At 41.5% G+C, this 24,854-nt stretch overlaps 1 protein-coding gene across 2 annotated transcripts in view; it reads right to left on the reverse strand.

The window, feature by feature from the left end:
• LOC126480936 (zeta-crystallin-like) overlaps window positions 1–24,854 on the reverse strand; it is a 163,438-nt gene that overhangs the window by 17,181 nt on the left and 121,403 nt on the right. For both annotated transcript variants that reach the window (XM_050104350.1, XM_050104349.1), the window contains one exon: window positions 11,185–11,280. In XM_050104350.1, the coding sequence (XP_049960307.1) occupies window positions 11,185–11,280 (96 nt within the window). The remainder of the gene's footprint in view (window positions 1–11,184; window positions 11,281–24,854) is intronic.

Below are 24,854 nucleotides of genomic sequence, written 5' to 3' on the forward strand. Positions count from 1 at the left end.
ATTACAGTCTTTACTAATGAAGGAAAACTACCAGTCCCCTGCCTAGCAAGTGAGTAGTTGCCTTTTCTCATATTTGTTGTTTCCATACTAGAATTTCCATTTTTGTAATTTTTGCCATGTATGATGGCAGATGAGTGGACCCAAGGAATGTGACAGCAGTAATGGTTTGGTTGATTTAAGGTAAGATTCTTACTGTAACGCAGTGTGTTACACTTGTGAATGCAGTTGTACACCTGAAAACTTCACTGCAATTACCATTATCTGTACATAATAGATTACTTTTATTTGTTTTCCACACAGAAATCACAAAAACCCAGCTGATGTTATGAAAACATTAAGAAATTTTACATAATGCAAGTGCTGTATTTTGCAAGTGAATATCTTAATTAATATTACTAAAAGAAAATTTTTAAACTGATGAATAATCAGATGATTATTACATAGAATGCTTCATAATTGTATAATTAACTCCAGAAAGCATACTATAGTACCACAAAATTTGCATGACTCAAAGTATATATTATCTGCATTTTTTACAGGTTTTTTTTGTTAAAGAAGATGCTATAAATATGTACTAATATTAACTCCACTGACAGCGAGCTGCTGAATTTTTGAACAAATTTATCTCAGACTTGTAGAGCCAACATACTAAAAAAAGATTTATGTAATATTCCATGGGCACATGGAGGGACATAGACATATTAAAACTGAAATATAAAGAATTAATGTTCACATCAATACTTATTTTATATTTAACACATTTTTGGCTTTCTAGGTCACCATCAGACAACTTAAGACTAGACAGACAGTCGATAAAACATCAAAAGAGAGCTTGTATCTGGACAAATATTGTTCTTTTCAAAGATATGCGACACTTTTATGTCTATATACCTACATGAAAAACACACATTGCAATATCTCAATCTGATATTGGTGCAAAACAATAAATATTCTGTAATGATTTGCTGAATGTATTGGACACTAAAGACGTGAGTATAAATCCCTGAACCCCCTGAGTGACCGACAAACATATTGTACTATTCACATTATACAGATGTTGATTAAAGTCTCTCAACTATACACATACTGATACACTGTCCTTAAGCATACTGAAGTAGACACAAAGAAGCTCTGTACAAATAAACCTTATATTAACTTCAAAGATTAACAGTATAATAATATAAAGGCCAAAATAGTACACCAAGTGAGTATTGGCACAGGCTACTACATTATATGGACAAAATTACAGGTGGAAGTAAGGAACAGCCAAAATGGGGGATTGGGGATCAGAGGGCAGAGAGGAGGAAGGAGTCAATGCAATGTGGGGAGTGGGGAACACAAACATTATCTAATGGTGAAAAAGTGTGTTAACTGGCTGCTGCTATTTTAGCATGGGCCCTACACGTGTACCAATTTATAATCAGCCTTCCAATAAATTGGATGTGTGCAGGGGCTTCCCAACCAATTTTTCTTGTCAGGTGGTCTGTTGGGTCTGACCGTCTGATATCCAACACACACCTCCCTCCGACCACCACCACTTCACTCAACAAATTGTGCCATGCGTAACGCTGTCCGACCAACTTCCTGAAATGATCATCTGCAGTTTGCGTGCATGAACAGATATGCTTTTTAAAATGGCTAATGTGGCAGATAGCAAGGAAGATAAAGGTGTTATGAGATAATTTATAGAGAGATGCCTTCTGCTTCATTACTATTATTTATTAAGACTATTTATGCTACAAATGACAATAATATTGTTTACCTGAATATTATTTATTTCATTTTGGTATTTGTTTTAATTTATCTTGATCTATTTCCTCAGGCAACTATAAATCATGTTGCAGGTCTTAGGAATCATTCTGGACAATAATTGTGGAGAAACAACAGCAGTGAATCTGAGATCCTTTAACTTCTTCCAGAGGCTAGAAACCACAATGTTTCTAACAGCCTCTCCTTGCAGCTTACACTCTCTCTCGTAACTGTTCTTTTTCATTAAAAATGTTTTCATGACATTCGGCAGCTCCACAAAGCATTTTCATCAATTCTTAGGTAATAATGAAAATAATCAAGCTCACAGGTCCTTAAGTAAAGAGCATGGGTGAATTTCTTTCTTTGCATCAGTTACTTCTTTGCCCACAGCTTTCTCTCTGTTTTCTCGGCTTTGTTACCTCTAAAACAGCCAAGATAAATTTCAATTTTTTTCTGTGTCAAAAAAGGTGGCATCACATCAAACAAAACCTCAATGAATTTACTATAAATAATTTACAACCACTGACTGGAACAGAGTGCCACTGCAATCACTTAGTGTAATTGATTGGGACATGTGTAGGTTGTGCACAAATTGGTTGGTTGGTTGGTTGGACAATAAATTGGTGTGTATGGCCCTTTAGTATTAAGTGAAGCTTCTGTGGTTGGTGTATACTGAGAGCCAGAAATTCAAGTAATGTTGTAATGCCAGTTTTCCTCCTTTAATTCCAAAGAAACACTTTTTTATATATTTAAATTCACATCCTTGAAAGGTAAGTTTACAGTGGAGTTGGAAGGACACTCAATAAACTTCTTAGACCTTACCATGACATTAGCAAGCTAAAACATTTAAGGCACACAGCAAAAAGTAACTTCTACAGACAAGTAATACCTGCCACTTTTCAGCATCCTATAACACAAAAACATGCAGCCTCCCACTTAATGGTGCACTGTGAGAGCTATAGGTAGGCCAAGAGATCTCCAGGCTGAGCATTCTATGGGCTTAAATGTGCCAAGTTGCAATAGCTCTGTCGGATCTCCAGGGCTAGTTAGAGTGGTAGAATGCCATGTCTTTTACATGCATCACGCATAGGGTGCCCACGAGTTTGAGTGAGCTGAGGATACCACCACAAGTGAGATGCATGTTTAAAGCACATAAGACCAAGAGGGTCACACTCTTCAGAAGTGTCCCACATTAAACTGCTTGACATATTACTCACTTCGGACTTGTTTAGGATAAGGGGATGCTTCTTTTAAAATGTGATATGAAAGGGTTTTGTCTCTTTCACGAACAGGGGTTCGTCGTGCTGCTTTGAACTCAAACCAGCACATTTGTTAGATGCCTCCAAAGCAAGTTTTTTTCAAAAGGATTTTCAAAGGGACTTCATCTCCTCAAATACTCGAAATGAATGCATGATTTTGCCACCTGTGGGGAACTGGCAGTGTGTGTCAGTCACCCAAAATATTGTATGCTATTTGTTAAACACTGCATAAAAGACAAGCGCCAAAGAGACATCCTGTCTTGCAACACTTTCAGAAGAACTACTGTACGTATTACATTAAATGTATATGCATGTCCAAAGGAACTTTGGATCGTAATTTGGAACAACAGAGGCACTGCAAAATCATATTTATCCACCGACACTGGGCAAGCGACTTTCAAGTAAAATGTCTCAGCTATATGGAAATATACATAATGGATGTATGAGTACAGGCTATAGACACATGGTTGACGACATATGAAATTTTGGGCCTGCCTGTGAGTCATATATGGATAGCTAAAAGGTATGCCGACCACTTGTGATAAGCAGCAAATCAAGCAGCAAATCCGGGTTTGAGTACCAGTCCAGCACAAATTTTCATTGTCGTAATTCCAGTCTACAGCTGATGGTCATCCATAAGTGCCATTTCGAATACATTTAATGCATTTCACAATGATTGTAGTAACCGCAGTGCCTGTTCCTTTGCATGTCCAAAGGAACTTTGCAACGCAATTCAGAATAATGCAGACACTATAATATCGTATTGTACGTATTGTCAGCACTGCTTGAGGCTGACCACCCTTATCAGGGTAAGTAATGTAGGGACACAGAGTATTAGATTGGCTGTTCCGTTCCTTTTATTTTTTTTTCTTTTTCTTTTAATTAACTGTCTTATTACATCAAAATATGAATAGCAGGGTCTATCAGTGACGTGGAAAACATCTGTGTATTTAATTCAATGACAAAATTAGTACATGGTAATAGAATAATGCAAGATAAAGACAGAGCAGACTTTGTAAATATACAGTGTTTGATATCATTAAAATCAGCATTTAAGTGTAACTTAGGAAATAACTTTTGTTTGGTTATAGTTGTTAAGGCTGGCCAACTGGTTCACAATCATATGTAATTGTATCTTATTTCACAGCACAATGATGAAATAACATCCAGGGAGGCAGTCAGCCAATAGCAAGAGACTGAAGAATGTAGAGGGGATATGAGACATTTCCTTTAAATGGATTAGGGACTTCGGTCGGGGCTCAAGAAGGAAAAGGCATATCGGTCTTAGAAGGAGCTGTGTTTTCTGAAATGTGTAAGTCTCCAAATTTTGCTTTTTGTCGAGAGTATACCGCGTTTTAGAAGATTTTTGTGTGGTTGAACTTTAAGATTTTTGAGCATTCAATGGGTTTATCTCTTTTGGATTACTTTGGCCAGTAACATCACATCTAAGCCAAAAAAATCATGTTAGTGTGGCCGGGCTCAGGAACATTAGAGTAGTTTTTTCCAAACTATTAAGCAAGATTTTGTGTCTGCCTGGTAAACTGACTACAGCAGAAGCGACAGATAAGAAGTATCATTGGTAAAAAGTTGTTATTAAATAAACAAAGTTCATTGTGTCATCTAGTTTCATTTGTAAAATCCAATTCCAGCTACACAGATTTGGTTAGAATGCAGGTAGCTGGTCGGCTAGGACATTATAAACTTGAGATCATTTTAAAGAGAACTATTTCATAGCAGTGTACAACTGACCATATACAAAGTCTGATGAACCAAAATTATGATAAAATCCGATTGTACATTTATGTTCCCTCACTAGGAAGGATTGTAGTCTGCAAAAGGCAGTCATAGCTCGCAACTGCCTGCTATCTACCCCACAAACCAAATCAAATTTTGAAATTACTTAAAAATAATTAAAGAAATTGCATGCAGTAATGGTTCTAGCCCTATCCTGACTGATATCATACATAGTAGGGGATAATATCACATCTGTATCCTCCTCAGAAGGCATTAAATGATACTGACAGCAAATTGGCCCCCATGTTATATGCAGGTAGGAAATATACGTCAGCTTTCTACATTCAGAATACTGTTGCTCTCTACGTTCAGAATACTGTTGCTCTCTACATTCGGAATAATGTTGCTCATATTTTTTTCAACAGCAAAGATAAGATTCTACCTTTAGAACAGAGTGGAATTTACAGGATTTTCTGCAATTTGTGTTGCCAATTATATGTAAGTCAATTGGGTAGGCCTACAACTACTAGACTGACTGAACATGAAACGAGTTGGAGAACAAAAAAGAAAGATTCTTCCTTTGCTGAGCATGTTGAGAATGAGTGTCATGATAGTAAATGTGATGTTTTCCACAGACCAAATAAAGGAAGAAAACTAACATTACTAGAATTTCTGGCTATCAGTACGCACAAATCTCAGAATCCTGACCAAAGGATTAATGATCAAATACAGTTCCACTATTCATCTTCACGAAAGTAGCAGAAGCCAGTTAACATTTTTCCCACCATATGGTAACGTCCTTGTTGTAAATAGTTGAACTGTTTGCCACTCCCCACATTGCACTGATCCCCTACTCCCTTCTGCCCCCCCCCCCCCCCTCCCTCCAGCATCCCATTTTGCTTTTAATCTATGAATCTAATATAATGTTTATTTCTTCATACCTTCTTTGTGTCTATGTCAGTATCCTTAATGACGATTTATCAGTTTCTGTATAAGTGAGAGACATTAACCAGTATTTATATTAATGTAGATAGCACAATATGTTGTATGTCACTCAGTCGGTGGGTTTAGGGATTCACTCTCCATCTTTAGAGTCTAAACATTCTGCATATCATTACAGAGTATTTCTTGTTTTGAACACATATCAAACTGAAATACTGCAATTTGTATTTTTTGTGTTGTGTTGGGGTATGAGATTTTCCAGGTGTTTAGTAGCCAAAATTTTTGGAAATATATCAATTCATTGACTGAATGTGAAATGTAATACTAATTTTGAATATAAATGAACAAACTTTATTAGCAAAAGATCTTTTCACTTTTTTAATTATGAAAAATCTTCCTGAACTTAAGTTTAATTATTATTTCAAAGGCTTTAATAAGGAGCAAGTCTTGTTTCGTATGTTCTATTACTCGTCTGAGGTATTCCGCATGGTCTCCATGCCATCACAAGAGCATTAAAGCTGTAGTTGGAATCATTATGTGCAAAGTAATCGGACGTGGCAAAGAATCTTATGTGTGAACTGTGGCCAGAAGATTGTAACAATAATATATATACTGATGTATTGATACTCTTGTTTTTAAAGGAAAGTTTCGGTGTTTGCTTCAGATGTGTTGTAGCTAGATGATTAACCTTTAATCACATTTTGTAATTAAAGACACAATAAAAGCCTTCCTATAAATCTGAGTTGATGAGCCCTGGTTTTAGTGGAAGTTGAGCTCTTCTATAGCCATAAGAATTATCAATGAGTCGGAGGTTCAGAAACTTCTCAGAGCTGAAGACCAGCAATGAGATAATTTATACACTGACTGAACCCTCACAGTTGATATATAGCCATAAAATAGTCACGTATCTGTGGTGTCACCGCCAGACACCACACTTGCTAGGTGGTAGCTTAAATCGGCCGCAGTCCATTTAGTACATGTCGGACCCGCGTGTCGCCACTGTGTGATCGCAGACCGAGCGCCACCACAAGGTAGGTCTCGAGATACGGGATAGCACTCGCCCCAGTTGTACGACGACTTTGCTAGCGACTACACTGACGAAGCCTTTCTCTCATTTGCCGAGAGACCGTTAGAATAGCCTTCAGCTAAGTCCATGGCTATGGCCTAGCAAGGCGCCATTAACCGTATCTGAAGATAGTCTTATTTGTATTATCAAGAGTGATGTACCACAAGGATGGAATAAAGTTAAGTATTCGAGGAGCTGCATACTTTTCTTATTAGCTTTCACTACTTATCCTGTTCCAGAATTCACGCCCGTCTGCATTAGATAGCATGCCTATCGGCCCCCTCAAAATAACACTGTGTCGGCACTTCTGTCGACACATCATTGGCGACGATTTAACGGAAAGGGTCTTGTTCTTTCTCATTGGTTACATTTACTTGTGTCATGGCTTCGCCACAATCTCCAGATGTACTGTCCGAATTTTATCGCTTGCAGAATCAGCAGACGCAGGCGTTATTGGATGCCCTTGGACAGCTCGTCCAGGGTCAACGTGCACTACAACACGATGCGGCAGCCGCCGCTTCACCGCTACCGCAGCCACAACATGCAGTTGCACCACGGTTTCGCAATTTTGATGCACAGCACGAGACCTGGACTGAATGGTCACGCCAGTTTGGATTTCATCTCGCCGCCTACAAAATTCAAGGTAACGAGCGGCAGCCTCATTTATTGTAGTGTGTAGGGGTGCAAACGTACCGTGTGATAGTGAAATTGTTTCCCCGGCGCGACGTAGCAACTCTGTCCTACGAAGAAATTTTGTCGGCATTGGACGCCTATTTCAAAGAAACAGTTAATGTAGTTGCAAAGAGGTATACGTTCTTTCGTACAAAACGTACGGCCGGTCAAACTAATAGGGAGTGGGTTGCAACATTGCAAGGCCTTACAAGGGATTGTTTATTTGAGTGTGAATGTGGACTCCCTTATTCAGATACAATGGTAGGTGATGCAATTGCACAGAACGTTTCTGATGTTCGTATACGGGAGCAGATTTTGAAACTGGTTAATCCCTCCCTTCAACAAGTGATAGACATATTGGATAGACAAGACACACTTGACTGTGCTCAGGAATCTTTTGAAACTTCGCCAGCCGTGTGTAACATTAACCGGCCTGCCGGGCGCACTGCGCGGCCCGGTCAACTGCCCTCACGCACATCAACGCAGCTGCCGCCACGCTCTAAACCAGGTGTGCCGCGCCAGCACACAATTGCAGTGAAATCATGCCCGCGGTGTGCTACTAGACATTCGCGTGAAAATTGCCCGTCACGCCAAGCTATTTGCTTTTTCTGTAATAAGAAAGGACATGTTCAAAGTGTTTGCCAGAAAAAGCTCAGATCAGACACTCTTAATCTTTCCAGGCCCTTTGCTTCGCGCCGGAATCGAACCAAGGACGCTCAGACTCGTGAACCTTCGCCCATGGACATTCATGTAGTTAATTCCGCTTCGTCCAGTGCCACTTTCTCTAACAGTGACTGTGTTCGTCCCACAAATACTGTGCATCGACGTCGCCGGAAATCACATCAATTAGCAAGTGATGCTGTACCTGTGTCAGTTCAAATTGCACGAGACAGTCACTCTTGTTGTCAGCAGGACAATAAACTTTTTGTAGATTTGGACTTTAATGGCAAGGTCATACCATTCCAGCTCGATACCGGAGCTGCAGTTTCATTGCTCAATCACGACACATACAAACAACTGGGCAAACCTCCGCTGCGTGCCGCAAATGTTCAGTTAAAAAGTTATTCAGGACAGCAGATCTCTGTGTTAGGACAGTGCACTCTTCTTGCAACATATAAAGGACAAACAAAACTTGTGTCATTTTACATTCTTCATTCTTCTACTGCAGTGAACTTGTTTGGTTTAGATTTATTTCCGTTGTTTAACATGTCTATAGTAAATCAGATCCTATCAGTGACTCAGACTGTGCCTTCAGACAGTGTTGCTCGGTTATGTGAAGAATTTGCAGACATTTTTGCACCGGGCCTAGGTTGCGCTAAAAACCATGAAGCACATTTGGAACAGAAAGTCAACGCGCAACCGAAATTTTTCCGAGCGCGCAATGTTCCTCACGCATTGCGTGATGAGGTCGCAAGAACATTAAACGATTTAGACTCACAAGGTGTGAGTGAATGTGCGCAATGCCTATTCTCTTTCAGCTCCGCTTCATCGCTTACGCCGTACAGGTGTTCCGTTCGTCTGGACGACGGAATGCGAACGCGCCTTTCGCCAGTTGAAATCGGCGTTGCTTTCTAATACTTGCCTTACGCCATTCGATCCCCAGAAACCCCTTTTGTTGATGGTAGATGCATCGGATTTCGGGATCGGTGCTGTGCTTGCGCACAAAGATGGGTCGCATGATCGCCCTATTGCCTTTGCGTCCAAATTGCTCTCATCTGCGCAAAGAAATTATTCACAGATAGAGAAAGAAGCTTTGGCTCTCGTTTTTGGTGTTACTAAGTTCCATGATTTCTTGTATGGTCGTCACTTTACCATCATCACAGACCACAAACCTTTGACGTCGCTTTTTCATCTGAACAAGCCTGTACCTCCGCGTACAGCGCAGAAATTCATTTGCTGGTCCATTCTGGAATGCTCGATGGTTGGTTCTGGTAGATGCCTTCAGTAATTTTCCTTTTGTTGTCCGGATGTCTTCCACGACGTCAACTGCCACCATCCAAGCGTTGTCTGCTATCTTTTGCACTGAAGGTCTTCCGCCGACTATTGTTTCTGACAATGGCCCACAATTCATGTCGGCAGCATTTCAGTCATTCTGCCAGGCCAATGGTATTCAACATCTGACATCCGCGCCGTTTTCGCCTCAGTCAAACGGTGCTGCTGAACGATTGGTCCGGACTTTCAAGTCACAGATGTTGCAGTTGAAAGAGTCGCATTCTCGGGAGGACGCGTTGTTGCTTTTTTTGTCATCGTATCGCTCTCAGCCCCGAGATGGTCGCTCGCCAGCTGAGTTGCTCCACGGTCGTCCTCTTCGAACCTTGATGTCTTTGCTGCATCCGCCGCATCAGGTTCCTGTGCAGCGGCAGACTCCTGCTTTTGCTCCAGGCGACGTTGTATTTTATCGCAACTATCGAGGTTCACGGCGTTGGCTCGCAGGGCACATTCTTCGCTGCCTCGGCCGCGCGATGTATTTGGTTTTGGGGGCCTCTGGCGCGGTGCGTCAGCATCTCAATCAGCTGCGCCTCTGTCGTCGCACGGGTTCTGCCGCTCCCCGTCTGCTTTCAGCGACGGTGCCGTCCGGTCAGCGCCCTGGGGACACATCTACTGGCTCGCCTCATCCCCAGGTGTTACCGCCGATGCCTTCCATTTTGCCCCATGGCGACGCGCCGCCGCCGCCGCCGCCGCCTGTTCTCCTGCCGGCGCCGCCCGCATTCGACGCTTCGCTGCAGCCGCCAAGCGCCTCCCTGGGTCACGCGCCGCCGATCGCTTCCCGTGATCAGCTGTCCTCCGCCATGGAACTCTTGCCCGCTCCGGACCACATGACGTCTTCGCGTGTCGGTTACCCCGACGCAATGGAGGTCGACCCTTCGGCCCCTCCTGTCTCTTTACGGGCGCATACACCGCATGTTGACGTGCACCCTGGACTAGGTTTTCAGGCGTTTCCTAGCTCCCCTCGGACCGAATGGCCGGGTGCGGGTGGCACAGCCTCACCTGTTGTTAGGCTCCCCACCTCATCGCATACGTCAACATGGGGTCCTCCCCACGGCGGGCGGAAGCCTTATACCACGACCGTTCGCCGATTTGCGGGGGAGGAATGTGGTGTCACCGCCAGACACCACACTTGCTAGGTGGTAGCTTAAATCGGCCGCGGTCCATTTAGTACATGTCGGACCCGCGTGTCGCCACTGTGTGATCGCAGACCGAGCGCCACCACAAGGCAGGTCTCGAGATACGGGATAGCACTCGCCCCAGTTGTACGACGACTTTGCTAGCGACTACACTGACGAAGCCTTTCTCTCATTTGCCGAGAGACTGTTAAAATAGCCTTCAGCTAAGTCCATGGCTACGACCTAGCAAGGCGCCATTAACTGTATCTGAAGATAGTCTTATTTGTATTATCAAGAGCGATGTACCACAAGGATGGAATAAAGTTAAGTATTCGAGGAGCTGCATACTTTTCTTATTAGCTTTCACTACTTATCCTGTTCCAGAATTCACGCCCGTCTGCGTTAGATAGCGTGCCTATCGGCCCCCTCAAAATAATACTGTGTCGGCACTTCTGTCGACACATCAGTATCTTTGAAAATAACAATATTCATCCAGATTCAAGCCCTCTCTGCTGTTGAGTGGACCGTGTTTAGTCTTAAGAAAGCCAAAAAATAGTTCACAATGAAATAGAAAATAAATATTATTGTGGACATTAATACTCTTTATTTCAGTTTTAATATATTAAGTCTTAGTTTCCAAACTGTGTTTAAAACATACCTCTGTATTCCCCATCAGCTTAACACCTATGATGGTACTTTCAGTCAGCATGAGTGAACGAGGATTCACTTCAACTGATCCACGAGAACCTACAACCTGTAAGAGTTGCATATTAGAACGGTTTTTCCAAAAATGCTGGTAAGTTTAAAAAAAGACGTATTAACTGCAACAAATACAATATCAAGAAATATTCCACAAGAAACTTAGTATATTTACACCACTGTAACAAAATTCACTAATTAAAATGGAAAGTGTTACATCATGAAGCACCAGATTGATATTTATTCCATTTGTGATGTTCATCACATAATGGGGATTAAAATATTAAACTTTCATTCTGTTCAAAGCTGAGGTCCCATCATCATCCTCAATCTGACTCTTCAAGGCCACGAATACACTCTTATTTGTTGTGGTACAGAAGCAAATAGCCTCCAAATGTCATGCTGATAAATTTCTTCCCTGAAACAAATGCTTCATTCATTCAGACTGCTGGCTGGAGGCTGTTATGAAAGTACATGTCATCCTATCATGTCCTAGATATGAAACTGAAAACGACAGTTATGGATCTGCAGTGTCGTCGTAACTGCCCTTTTTCATCACGTCTGCTGTGCAGCGAGCTACGTTAATTTAAGTATTAAATGTATTTTTCTTACTTGTCACTTCTTCTTCCATGTGTTTTTGCTTTTAGGAAGCTTTAATTGTTGAGTGCTAGTAATAGTGTTCCATAGATTTCATGTTTGTTTTGAATACAGTCAGAGTGAGTCCCTTTAGTGAGCCATAGTGCCAGTAGTGCTAGTGTTTGTTTTGAATACAGTCCAGAGACAGGTAGTGCTACTTTCATTGTTTTCTACAAGAAGTGTCTAGTAAACACAATTTAGTCAACTATCAGCTGCCTTTAGTGAATTAGCAGTCTAGTTAAAAGTTGATTAACTCTCTACAGTAAATTGATTTCTTAGGATGGATAGGATGCGTGACTGCTGTGTACGGACGCAGAAGGAGCTGGCCACTGTTCGCGAACAGCTGAACGTGTTGATGGCCACCGTCAGCCGTCTTCAGGCTGCTGCCTCGGATTGTAGTGGCAGTGAGGAGTCTGGTGAGTCGCATGGTACACCCCAGGTGTTACATGCTTCACCCACTGTCCCTGCTGTCGAGACATCTTCGCGGGTACCGGGTGTGGTTGGGCCACCCTCTCCCCAAGGGGAGTGGCAGGTTCAGCGGCGTTCGTGGCGCACGAGGTGGAGGGTCAATGTGGAGGCTGGCCGTGTGGCATCGTCTGCTCTGCCTGTGGGTGGACATGTGGCCGCTCCTTCAGCAAGGTCTGAGCAGGCACACGGGGGGAGGGGTTTATTAGTTATTGAGAGCTCCAATGTTAGGCGGGTGACGGAGCCCCTTAGGGAAATAGCGGAAAGGTCGGGGAAGAAGAAGGCCAGTGTTCACTCTGTCTGCTTGCCGGGGGGTCTCATCCGAGAAGTGGAGGAGGCCCTGCCGGCGGCGATAGAGAGCACTGGGTGCACCTGACTGCAAATTGTTGCTCATGTCAGCACCAATGACTCCTGCCGTCTGGGTTCAGAGGTCATCCTCAGTTCATACAGGCTGTTGGCAGAGTTGGTGAAGGCGGAAAGCCTCGCTCACGGGGTGGAATCTGAGCTAACTTTTTGTAGCATCATTCCCAGAACCAATCGCGGTCCTCTGGTTTGGAGCCGAGTGGAAGGCTTAAACCAGAGGCTCAGACGATTCTGCGGAGATCTGGGGTGCAAATTTCTCGACCTCCGCTATCGGGTCGAGAAATGTAGGGTCCCCCTGAACAGGTCGCATGGTGCAGGGAACGGCAATTGAAACTCAATGTAGAGAAGTGTAATGTGCTGCGAATACATAGAAAGAAAGATCCCTTATCATTTAGCTACAATATAGCAGGTCAGCAACTGGAAGCAGTTAATTCCATAAATTATCTGAGAGTAGGCATTAGGAGTGATTTAAAATGGAATGATGATATAAAGTTGATCGTCAGTAAATCAGATGCCAGACTGAGTTTCATTGGAAGAATCCTAAGGAAATGCAATCCGAAAAAAAAAAAAGGAAGTAGGATACAGTACGCTTATTCTCCCACTGCTTGAATACTGCTCAGCAGTGTGGGATCTGTACCAGATAGGGTTGATAGAAGAGATAGAGAAGATCCAACGGAGAGCAGCGCGCTTCGTTACAAGATCATTTAGTAATCGCGAAAGTGTTACGGAGATGATAGATAAACTCCAGTGGAAGACTCTGCAGGAGAGACTCAGTAGCTCGGTACGGGCTTTTGTTAAAGTTTCGAGAACGTACCTTCACCAAGGAGTCAAACAGTATATTGCTCCCTGCTATGTATATCTCACGAAGAGACTGAGGATAAAATCAAAGAGATTAGAGCCCACACAGAGGCATACTGACAATCCTTCTTTCCACGAACAATACGAGACTGGAATAGAAGGGAGAACTGATAGAGGTACCCAAGGTACCCTCTACCGCACACCGTCACCGTCAGGTGGCTTGCGGAGTATGGATGTAGGTGTACATGTAGATTCCTCAAGGCATTTGTGGTGTGAAGTAAAGTGTGAAGTCTTGAATTATTATTATCATTATTATTATTATTATTATTATTATTATGAGGAGGAGGAGGAGCCAAATATTATGGGTATTGAAGCAGTTGTTGAAGTTTTGATCCAGTGGAGCACAACTGGGAACATGTCATTTCACTAAGCAGTATTGTATGTAGGAATCATAACTAATTAGATGTCTATGTAGTAGTGAAGGGAGACAAAAATTTAATTGTCATGGGTGACAGGAATTCGAGAGTAGGAAAAGGGAGAGAAGGAAACATAGTAGGCGAATATGGATTGGGGGTAAGAAATGAAAGAGGAAGCCGTCTGGTAGAATTTTGCACAGAGCATAACTTAATCATAGCTAACACTTGGTTCAAGAATCATAAAAGAAGGTTGTATACATGGATTAATCCTGGAGATACTAGAAGGTATCAGATACCTTCTATAATGGGAAGACAGAGATTTAGGAACCAGGTTTTAAATTGTAAGACATTTCCAGGGGCAGATGTGGACTCTGACCAAAATCTATTGGTTATGAACTGTAGATTAAAACTGAAGAAACAGCTAAAAAGTTGGGAGTTTACGGAATCTGGATACACTGACAGAACAAGAGGTTGTACAGAGTTTCAGGGAGAGCATAAGGGAACAATTGACAGGAATGGGGGAAAGAAATACAGTAGAAGAAGAATGGGTAGCTTTGAGAGATGAAGTAGTGAAGGCAGCAGAGGATCAAGTAGGTAAAAAGATTAGGGCTAGTAGAAATCTTTGGGTAACAGAAGAAATATTGAATTTAATTGATGAAAGGAGAAAATATAAAAATGCAGTAAATGAAGCAGGCAAAAAGGAATACAAACGTCTCAAAAATGAGATCGACAGGAAGTGCAAAATGGCTAAGCAGGAATGGCTAGAGGGCAAATGTAAGGATGTAGAGGCTTATCTCACTAGGGGTAAGATAGATACTGCCTACAGAAAAATTACAGAGACCTTTGGAGAAAAGAGAACCACTTGTATGAATATCAAGAGCTTAGATGGAAACCCAGTTTTACGCAAAGAAGGGAAAGCAGAAAGGTGGAAGGAGTATATAGAGGGTCTATACATGGGCGATGTACTTGAGGACAATATTATGGAAATGGAAGAGGATGTAGATGAAGATGAAATGGAAGATACGATACTGTGTGAAGAGTTTGACAGAGCACTGAAAGACCTGAGTCAAATCAAGGCCCCGGGAGTAGACAACATTCCATTAGAACTACTGACGGCCTTGGGAGAGCCAGCAAAGGACTTGGAAGAGCAGTTGAATGGAATGGATAGTGTCTTGAAAGGAGGGTATAAGATGATCATCAACAAAAGCAAAACGAGGATAATGGAATGTAGTCGAATGAAGTTGGGTGATGCTGAGGGAATTAGATTAGGAAATGAGACACTTAAAGTAGTAAATGAGTTTTGCTATTTGGGGAGCAAATTAACTGATGATGGTCGAAGTAGAGAGGATATAAAATGCAGACTGGCAATGGCAAGGAAAGCGTTTCTGAAGAAGAGAAATTTGTTAACATTTAGTATAGATTTAAGTGTCAGGAAGTCGTTTCTGAAAGTATTTGTAGGGAGTGTAGCCATGTATGGAAGTGAAACTTGGACTTTAAATAGTTTGGACAATAAGAGAATAGAAGCTTTCAAAATGTGATGCTACAGAAGAATGCTGAAGATTAGATGGGTAGATCACATAACTAATGAGGAGGTATTGAATAGAATTGGGGAGAAGAGGAGTTTGTGGCACAACTTGACCAGAAGAAGGGAACGGTTGGTAGGACATGTTCTGAGGCATCAGGGGATCACAAATTTAGCATTGGAGGGCAGTGTGGAGGGTAAAAATCGTAGAGGGAGACCAAGAGATGAATACACTAAGCAGATTCAGAAGGATGTAGGTTGCAGTAAGTACTGGGAAATGAAGAAGCTTGCACAGGATAGAGTAGCATGGAGAGCGGCATCAAACCAGTCTCAGGACTGAAGATCACAACAACATGTGCAAAAATGACCATTGCTAAACCGCAACCAGCAACAAACTTTATTGCCCGGTTACTGAAATTGATGCACACCCCAGCAGCCATAACCAGTATAAAATATACTTACATATTATTCCTACCTGGATCCTCTTTCCTCTGCCCCATTCTGTGGAACTGGCATCGTCATCTCTGAACTTAACTACTGAACTATTTTTATCACTTTTCCTCATCAGGTCCTGATGGAATCCCTATCAGATTCTAAACAGAATTTGCAGCTGAGTTGGCCCCTCTTTCAACGATAATATACTGTAGATCCCTCAATCAAAAACTGTGCCTAGTAGTTGGAAGAAAGGGCAGGTCACACCCAGCTACAAGAAGAGCAGCAGAAGTTAACCACAAAACTATCATCTAACACCATCAACATCCATCAGTTGCAGAATCATAGAACATATTTCTAGCTCAAACATAATGGGGTATCTCAAATAAAATGATACCTAAGCAAATCAGCATTCATCACATGAAACCCATCACGTGCTTTTCTCATGTGACAGCCAAAAAGCCATGGATCACGGCAATCAGATAACGCAGTATTTCTTGACTTATTAAAAGCATTTGACTGCATACTACACCAGCACTTATTAATGATACTACAATAATAATGTGTATTAAAACAAAGTGTACGATGCAATTGAGGATTTCTGGTAGGGAGGACGTAGCATGTTAGTTAGGATGGAGACTCATTGACAGCCATAGAAGTAACATCAGGTATGCCCCAGCAGATTGTGTTAGAACCCTTGATGCTCATTATTTTATATTAATGACCTGGTAAACATTAATTAACCATTTGAATGCTGTGTGCAAGTTAACTCGTCATGCTACACTGCTTCGCAGGTTCTGAGGATGCGTGTAAATGGAGCATCTGGGCTTTCCGTAAGTGCTGTCGATGTGTCCTGTTCTGCCAACCCTCTCACTGCTGTGAATGAGTTACTTCCATATTTCGATGAATTAAAAAAGTTTCAAGAATTTATAATACAACATATGTGCCTCTTTGCATACTGTCATTTCCAAAGAACCATGTTTCAGTATATTGAACCGATAACGAAATATGATGGCTGTTATGGCCATTATTCCCAATGCGCAAAGATGGAACTGTCCACCAGCTATGAAAACCAGTAACTAGAGAACAAGGTGAGATTTCGTTCTGCTCTTAATTTTACATTAAATTTCAATATTTTATCTACATTTCATGAACATCGATGTATGAGCGTTTTTACCTCTGTAGGGTTTTGTAATTTCATCCAATGCTTTACTTGAGTTGATGCAGCACAGTAACCATGATAAATAACAAAAAGAAATTCAGTCCTCTATCAAGAGAAGATATCACAGACACTGAGACATGCAAAAATCAAATATTTTCACTGAATAGTTTTCTTAAAATCAGATGATAAGTGTTTCATAGCGGCCAGAACACCATCTCTCAGCACAGGTAGCAGCAATGGGAAGCAGTACCACAACAACAAAGCTGCAGTCAGCACGGAATGCAGAGAACACATCTGTAAAGTCAAAGGGTTAGTGGCAACTTAGCAGATACAGTTATCTTCTTCCACTGAAGATATTGGTTGGTTGGTTTGGGGGATTAAAGGGACCAGACTGCCATGGTCATCGGTCCCCACTGAAGATATTGTCCACAGAGATAGCCACAGTGGTGTGACTGTTAAGGTTCTCTCTATATGATAGGTTGATAATGCTTTTGGGTTCCTAGCTCACTTGACAGTTACATTTCGCACACAATATTTATTTCTACAGACCTAATCATCTTCAGAGAAAGAAAACTGGCATTCTACGGATCGGAGCGTGGAATGTCAGATCCCTTAATCGGGCAGGGGAAAAAAGGGAAATGGATAGGTTGAAGTTAGATATAGTGGGAATTAGTGAAGTTCGGTGGCAGGACGAACAAGACTTCTGGTCAGGTGACTACAGGGTTATAAACACAAAATCAAATAGGGGTAATGCAGGAGTAGGTTTAATAATCAATAGGAAAATAGGAATGCGGGTAAGCTACTACAAACAGCATAGTGAACGCATTATTGTGGCCAAGATAGACACGAAGCCCACTCCTACTACAGTAGTACAAGTTTATATGCCAACTAGCTCTGCAGATGACGAAGAAATTGAAGAAATGTATGATGAAATAAAAGAAATTATTCAGATTGTGAAGGGAGACGAAAATTTAATAGTCATGGGTGACTGGAATTCGAGTGTAGGAAAAGGGAGAGAAGGAAACATAGTAGATGAATATGGATTGGGGGACAGAAATGAAAGAGGAAGCCGCCTGGTAGAATTTTGCACAGAGCACAACATAATCATAGCTAACACTTGGTTCAAGAATCATGAAAGAAGGTTGTATACATGGAAGAACCCTGGAGATGCTAAAAGGTATCAGATAGATTATATAATGGTAAGACAGAGATTTAGGAACCAGATTTTAAATTGTAAGACATTTCCAGGGGCAGATGTGGACTCTGACCACAATCTATTGGTTATGACCTGTAGATTAAAACTGAAGAAACTGCAAAAAGGTGGGAATTTAAGGAGATGGGACCTGGATAAACTAAAAGAACCAGAGGTTGTACAGAGATTCAGGGAGAGCATAAGGGAGCAATTGACAGGAATGGGGGAAAGAAATACAGTAGAAGAAGAATGGGTAGCTTTGAGGGATGAAGTAGTGAAGGCAGCAGAGGATCAAGTAGGTAAAAAGACGAGGGCTAGTAGAAATCCTTGGGTAACAGAAGAAATACTGAATTTAATTGATGAAAGGAGAAAATATAAAAATGCAGTAAGTGAAACAGGCAAAAATGAATACAAACGTCTCAAAAATGAGATCGACAGAAAGTGCAAAATGGCTAAGCAGGGATGGCTAGAGGACAAATGTAAGGATGTAGAGGCCTATCTCACTAGGGGTAAGATAGATATCGCCTACAGGAAAATTAAAGAGACCTTTGGAGATAAGAGAACGATTGGTATGAATATCAAGAGCTCAGATGGAAACCCAGTTCTAAGCAAAGAAGGGAAAGCAGAAAGGTGGAAGGAGTATATAGAGGGTCTATACAAGGGCAATGTACTTGAGGACAATATTATGGAAATGGAAGAGGATGTAGATGAAGATGAAATGGGAGATATGATACTGCGTGAAGAGTTTGACAGAGCACTGAAAGACCTGAGTCGAAACAAGGCCCCCGGAGTAGACAATATTCCATTGGAACTACTGACGGCCGTGGGAGAGCCAGGCCTGACAAAACTCTACCATCTGGTGAGCAAGATGTATGAAACAGGCGAAATACCCTCAGACTTCAAGAAGAATATAATAATTCCAATCCCAAAGAAAGCAGGTGTTGACAGATGTGAAAATTACCGAACTATCAGCTTAATAAGTCACAGCTGCAAAATACTAACACGAATTCTTTACAGACGAATGGAAAAACTAGTAGAAGCCAACCTCGGGGAAGATCAGTTTGGATTCCGTAGAAACACTGGAACACGTGAGGCAATACTGACCTTACGACTTATCTTAGAAGAAAGATTAAGGAAAGGCAAACCTACGTTTCTAGCATTTGTAGACTTAGAGAAAGCTTTTGACAATGTTGACTGGAATACTCTCTTTCTAATTCTAAAGGTGGCAGGGGTAAAATACAGGGAGCGAAAGGCTATTTACAATTTGTACAGAAACCAGATGGCAGTTATAATAGTCGAGGGACATGAAAGGGAAGCAGTGGTTGGGAAGGGAGTAAGACAGGGTTGTAGCCTCTCCCCGATGTTGTTCAATCTATATATTGAGCAAGCAGTAAAGGAAACAAAAGAAAAATTAGGAGTAGGTATTAAAATTCATGGAGAAGAAATAAAAACTTTGAGGTTCGCCGATGACATTGTAATTCTGTCAGAGACAGCAAAGGACTTGGAAGAGCAGTTGAATGGAATGGACAGTGTCTTGAAAGGAGGATATAAGATGAACATCAACAAAAGCAAAACAAGGATAATGGAATGTAGTCTAATTAAGTCGGGTGATGCTGAGGGAATTAGATTAGGAAATGAGGCACTTAAAGTAGTAAAGGAGTTTTGCTATTTGGGGAGCAAAATAACTGATGATGGTCGAAGTAGAGAGGATATAAAATGTAGGCTGGCAATGGCAAGGAAAGCGTTTCTCAAGAAGAGAAATTTGTTAACATCCAGTATTGATTTAAGTGTCAGGAAGTCATTTCTGAAAGTATTCATATGGAGTGTAGCCATGTATGGAAGTGAAACATGGACGATAAATAGTTTGGACAAGAAGAGAATAGAAGCTTTCGAAATGTGGTGCTACAGAAGAATGCTGAAGATTAGATGGGTAGATCACATAACTAATGAGGAAGTATTGAATAGGATTGGGGAGAAGAGAAGTTTGTGGCACAACTTGACCAGAAGAAGGGATCGGTTGGTAGGACATGTTCTGAGGCATCAAGGGATCACCAATTTAGTATTGGAGGGCAGCGTGGAGGGTAAAAATCTAGAGGGAGACCAAGAGATGAATACACTAAGCAGATTCAGAAGGATGTAGGTTGCAGTAGGTACTGGGAGATGAAAAAGCTTGCACAGGATAGAGTAGCATGGAGAGCTGCATCAAACCAGTCTCAGGACTGAAGACCACAACAACAACAACAACAACAACAACAACAACAATCATCTTCAGGTACTCCAAGCTATCATCTTGCATGAGCAGGTGCTCACCATCTTGACTTCAACCAAATTGTGAGGAACTGTTGGTGTCATGTGTGTATAGCCAAATTCAACTCTATATGCTTGCTACGTCCTTTTATGCACATTTATTTTTCTGCTCCCATTCCATTATTTCATAAAACATACATCTTCTCTATGTTTTCAAGCTCTGAAATGAACAGTGATATCTTTACAAACCAAGTGTCAAATACCATGCCTTCCTAATGCAAAACCTCTGTTCCTGTTTGTAACTTTCTTAACACCTTTGTTTCAATAAACTCCTTAATTACCTGAAACAGAATACCTGTCTTGCCACATCTTTCTAGACCAATCAGTGCTGGACAACAGCAGCTTCCTTTAGGTGTGTCACTGATGTTGTTTGCATCGCTCTGCAATTGTTCTGATCATCTGTCTGTGAATCAAATGCCATGTTTGCATCATACACAACCCATTTTTTGAGGACTGGATTACCTTTAATGTTGCAGCAATGCTTCCATCTTCATTAGTGAGAGTGATACACATTGGATGCAATGTTTCTTTAGGACTCTACCAATTTTTCAAACATTAGACTAGTGCAGGGCTTGAAGGTGACCCTTGACTTTTTTGCTGCTCTCCGTCTCACTCTCTTCTTTGACTGTTTGTTGTGGTACAAATAGCCTCTCCACTTGTCATCTGTTTAGTAATACTGCTGGGCATACAAATGGAAGTTACTGCAGGTCAACAAGATGAACTTTCTTAGTGGGAAAATATAAGGCTACACAGTGGTGGTCTCTTATTCAGTTGCTATTATCCAACTTTACTTCCACAAGTGAACTATGGCTGTCATGGCTGTTTACCTGAACTGATTTAAACTTGGTTTGCCAAACAGTAGAGCCTGGACTTGAGAACTTGAACTGTCTCTGGATCATGTGTCTGAATTACTCATCATCTCATATATGTAAAAGTTAAGCCAAGCAAAATGAGAGTCAGTATGGCACTAGGAACTCATAGTTACCTGACATCTTCCATGCCAATATTGTCTTACATGCTGCAACTGTTCCACTGTGAATCGCCACTCCTGTATGGCTTTCATATGACTCAATAAGTGGCCCAGTCTGGGTTCCCAGGTGTCATTAAACTGTCATAGTGGCTAGTAAATGAAATGTAGGTACCATAACATCACACTTAGTTCCTTTGATCAACAACCCACTACCTCGGAAATCTAAATGCCTTGCTGTCTTGAGTTTCCCTTGCTCACAGCAACAAACCACCACTACTACTACATCGTCATATACTGAACATATCCAATGTAAACCTTTTCTCCAAAAATATGGTTTTGGTTTGATTACCTCTTATGGACATTGACACCCCTCTGCTCCACCTCTGAACAATTGCTCAATACTTGTACTCTCACCCACTGCCACTTCATGTGCTGGGCATAAGGTGATCACTCTGCTGAAGCTCACCCTTGATCATTACCACATGTCTACCCCTGTATTATGCCTTCTTCTCTCACTTGTACAAACTTTCCAACTGCCACTAACTTCACCACATAGGTGTGTATCATGTAACATCTAATAATGCATGCATGCTTACTACCAGCATCCTCATTGATACATATAACTATGCATTATCTGTGACCACATCCACTGTCGCACTATGGTGGTAGAACAGCAAGGTCTGGCTACCCGGCTCTGCAACTAACTGTAATTCTGGTGGTAATACCCTTTGCAAAAACTAATATTCCTCTCCTCTGGCCCTTTCTGAATATGCAACCCGAGGACAGGGCCCATTGTCACCTAACCATCCCCAGAAGCGCATCGTCTCCAATGGTAAATCTCAAAAGACTACCGATATATCCTTCTCTAACAAAATACACAACCTGATCTGAAAGGACGTAAACAACCTATACTACATATGTGAAAAAAGTACCTAAGATCACAAAAATACATTACATATTGTTTATTTCCTTGGCCTTAACAAATAATGAGCATGAGGTACCTGGACCTCCTCCTCCTGTTGTTCACCCCTCATCCCTTCTACTCTGGCTCCTCCTTCACTTTCAATCCTATCTCCTTTGGAATCATTTCTTGCGTATCCTTGAATGGCCATAGATGTCCAACATGCAAAATTGTTGACCTTGCTGGTAACTGTAATAGCTGTAGCTTTACATTAGCTGATGAATTGGTCTCAATCACGTGGTAAGGGCCCTAGAACAGTATTACAAATTTATTCATTTTCCCCTTCAGAGTATATAGACTTGATAACATCGCTCAGTTCACTGAACTTTCTTGCTTCTCCAAAGTCTTACTATTCGCTCGTTGGACCTTTCTCAAAACTTCCTTCACTTTTCTTGCAAATTCTCCAACTGACTCCTTGTTCCTGCCTCCTTTCTCTACAATCATGGCAAATGGTGAGGGCATCTTTTTCCCGTATGCCACCTCAAATGGTGATAACCTTTGCTATTGTGTACATGGGAATTATACGCACTCACTACAAGGGATAAATTTGTGTCCCAATCTGAATGGTGTGCACTCACATCACAACCAAGTATCTATCCAACTGCCTAATGAACTCATTCCATCCTTCCATTGGCCTCAGGATGAAGTGGACTTGTTCTTAACTTTTCTGGACTTGCTCTTTTCTTTCTCTTAATAACCAAAAGAACTTTTTCATCAGGTCTGACAAAGTTTGTCCCCTGTTCCGTAGTTACTGTTCCCGGCACCACAAACTTCCGTATCCAACTTTTCACTGACACCTGTGCGACTGACTGCATGTTGGCCTATGCAATGAAAAAAACTGTCTATTATGGCCAGTACAAAATGGTTACCCACTGCTGTTCAGATGAATGGTCCTACCACATCCACCCCAATGAAACTAAACATTCCACTGCCTCTTGCAACCTTTGCAACAGTACCAGCCTACTTTCAATTCAAATCTGCACGTTGCACATACTCTACATGATTTCTAAAATATTTATATTCCTCATCAGAACTGATGCGGAATGTAAACGATATGGCAAGCAGAACCAGTTCGGCATGCATGACAGATTATTGTTAGAGCAACGCTGCCACCTAGTTTTGTGTTAAACTTGAGGACTCCATGAGTGTGTCCACTGAAAAGTTGATACAGGCCTACAGGGAACATCACTTACGAAGAGCACCAGCTTTTGCTGGCACAAATCATTTTTGGAAGGCCAAGAACACATTGAAGGTGAATTTCACTCACAGAGACCTTAAACTTCAAAAAGTCAAATGTGTGTATGCTCTTCTGAGATCAGAATGATGTTTAACACCAACTGATTTTTTTTACAAAGATATCCTTGAAAGGCTCAAGAAATAGGTGACTCAAGTGAGATGACCAGACACTGCAGACAAGTGGAAGCTGCATCATGACAACACTCCACATCACATGGCCACTTCCATCATGGAATTTGTGGTCTCAAAAGGCATGCCTGTTGTACCAGAGCCCTCTATTCACCTGATCTCAGTCCTTGTGACTTTTTTTCTTTTCCTGAAATTGAAAAATGTCTTACAAGAACATCGCTGAAAGGACGATTACGTCGCAAGATACACCAGACACTGACACAGTTTTAATCCTTTCAGCATCTTGACCATTAACTGCTGGAATATTGCCAGTGAGGGTTTTTTTTTTTTTTAAACCACAAGGTATCCTTCTATGTTGGTAGTGTCCCAAAGGTGCTGAAAACAGAGTTTTTGGTGTATCCTGCGGAGCTACTTCCCACTGATGGTATCCACTGTTTAAGTCCATTGTCAAGAGGTACTGGCATGGAGGACATTCATAAGAATGTAACCAACAATTACAGGCCCTATCAACTGAAGCCTTTCAGCATAGCTACCAAGACAGTCAGTGTATAGCTGCTGAAGGGAACTACTTTGAAGGGGACAATATTGTTTGAAATAAAGTATAAACTTTGGTAGATAAAAAGTCTTTTCTCACACAACTCATAAAATGGACCCAAGAGCATGATTTGATACATCACATGATAATAGAAATGCCTTCTGTTAAGTCTGGAAAAACAAACACCAAACCCACGTCAACACCTTTTTCAATTTGACAAATGCTCCATGGTATTCCTCTGACCCACAAACTTAGTACCCTTTCTCAACAACTTTGTAAGCAGTTGTGCTGTATCAACAAATCCCCTCACAAACTTCCTATAGTAATCTCAGAGACCCACAAATGATTGTAATTCCTTGTTTGTTCCTGGTACTGGAAAGTCTTGTACCGCTTGTATTAATCTAGGATCTGCCCTCACACCATCATAACCAATAATATGGCCTAAATAGTTGACTTCTCCAGCGCAAAGTGACCTTTTTCCACACATATTTCCAACACGTCCCTC

Source organism: Schistocerca serialis, chromosome 5 (assembly GCF_023864345.2).
Source record: "Schistocerca serialis cubense isolate TAMUIC-IGC-003099 chromosome 5, iqSchSeri2.2, whole genome shotgun sequence".
NCBI lineage: Eukaryota > Metazoa > Arthropoda > Insecta > Orthoptera > Acrididae > Schistocerca > Schistocerca serialis.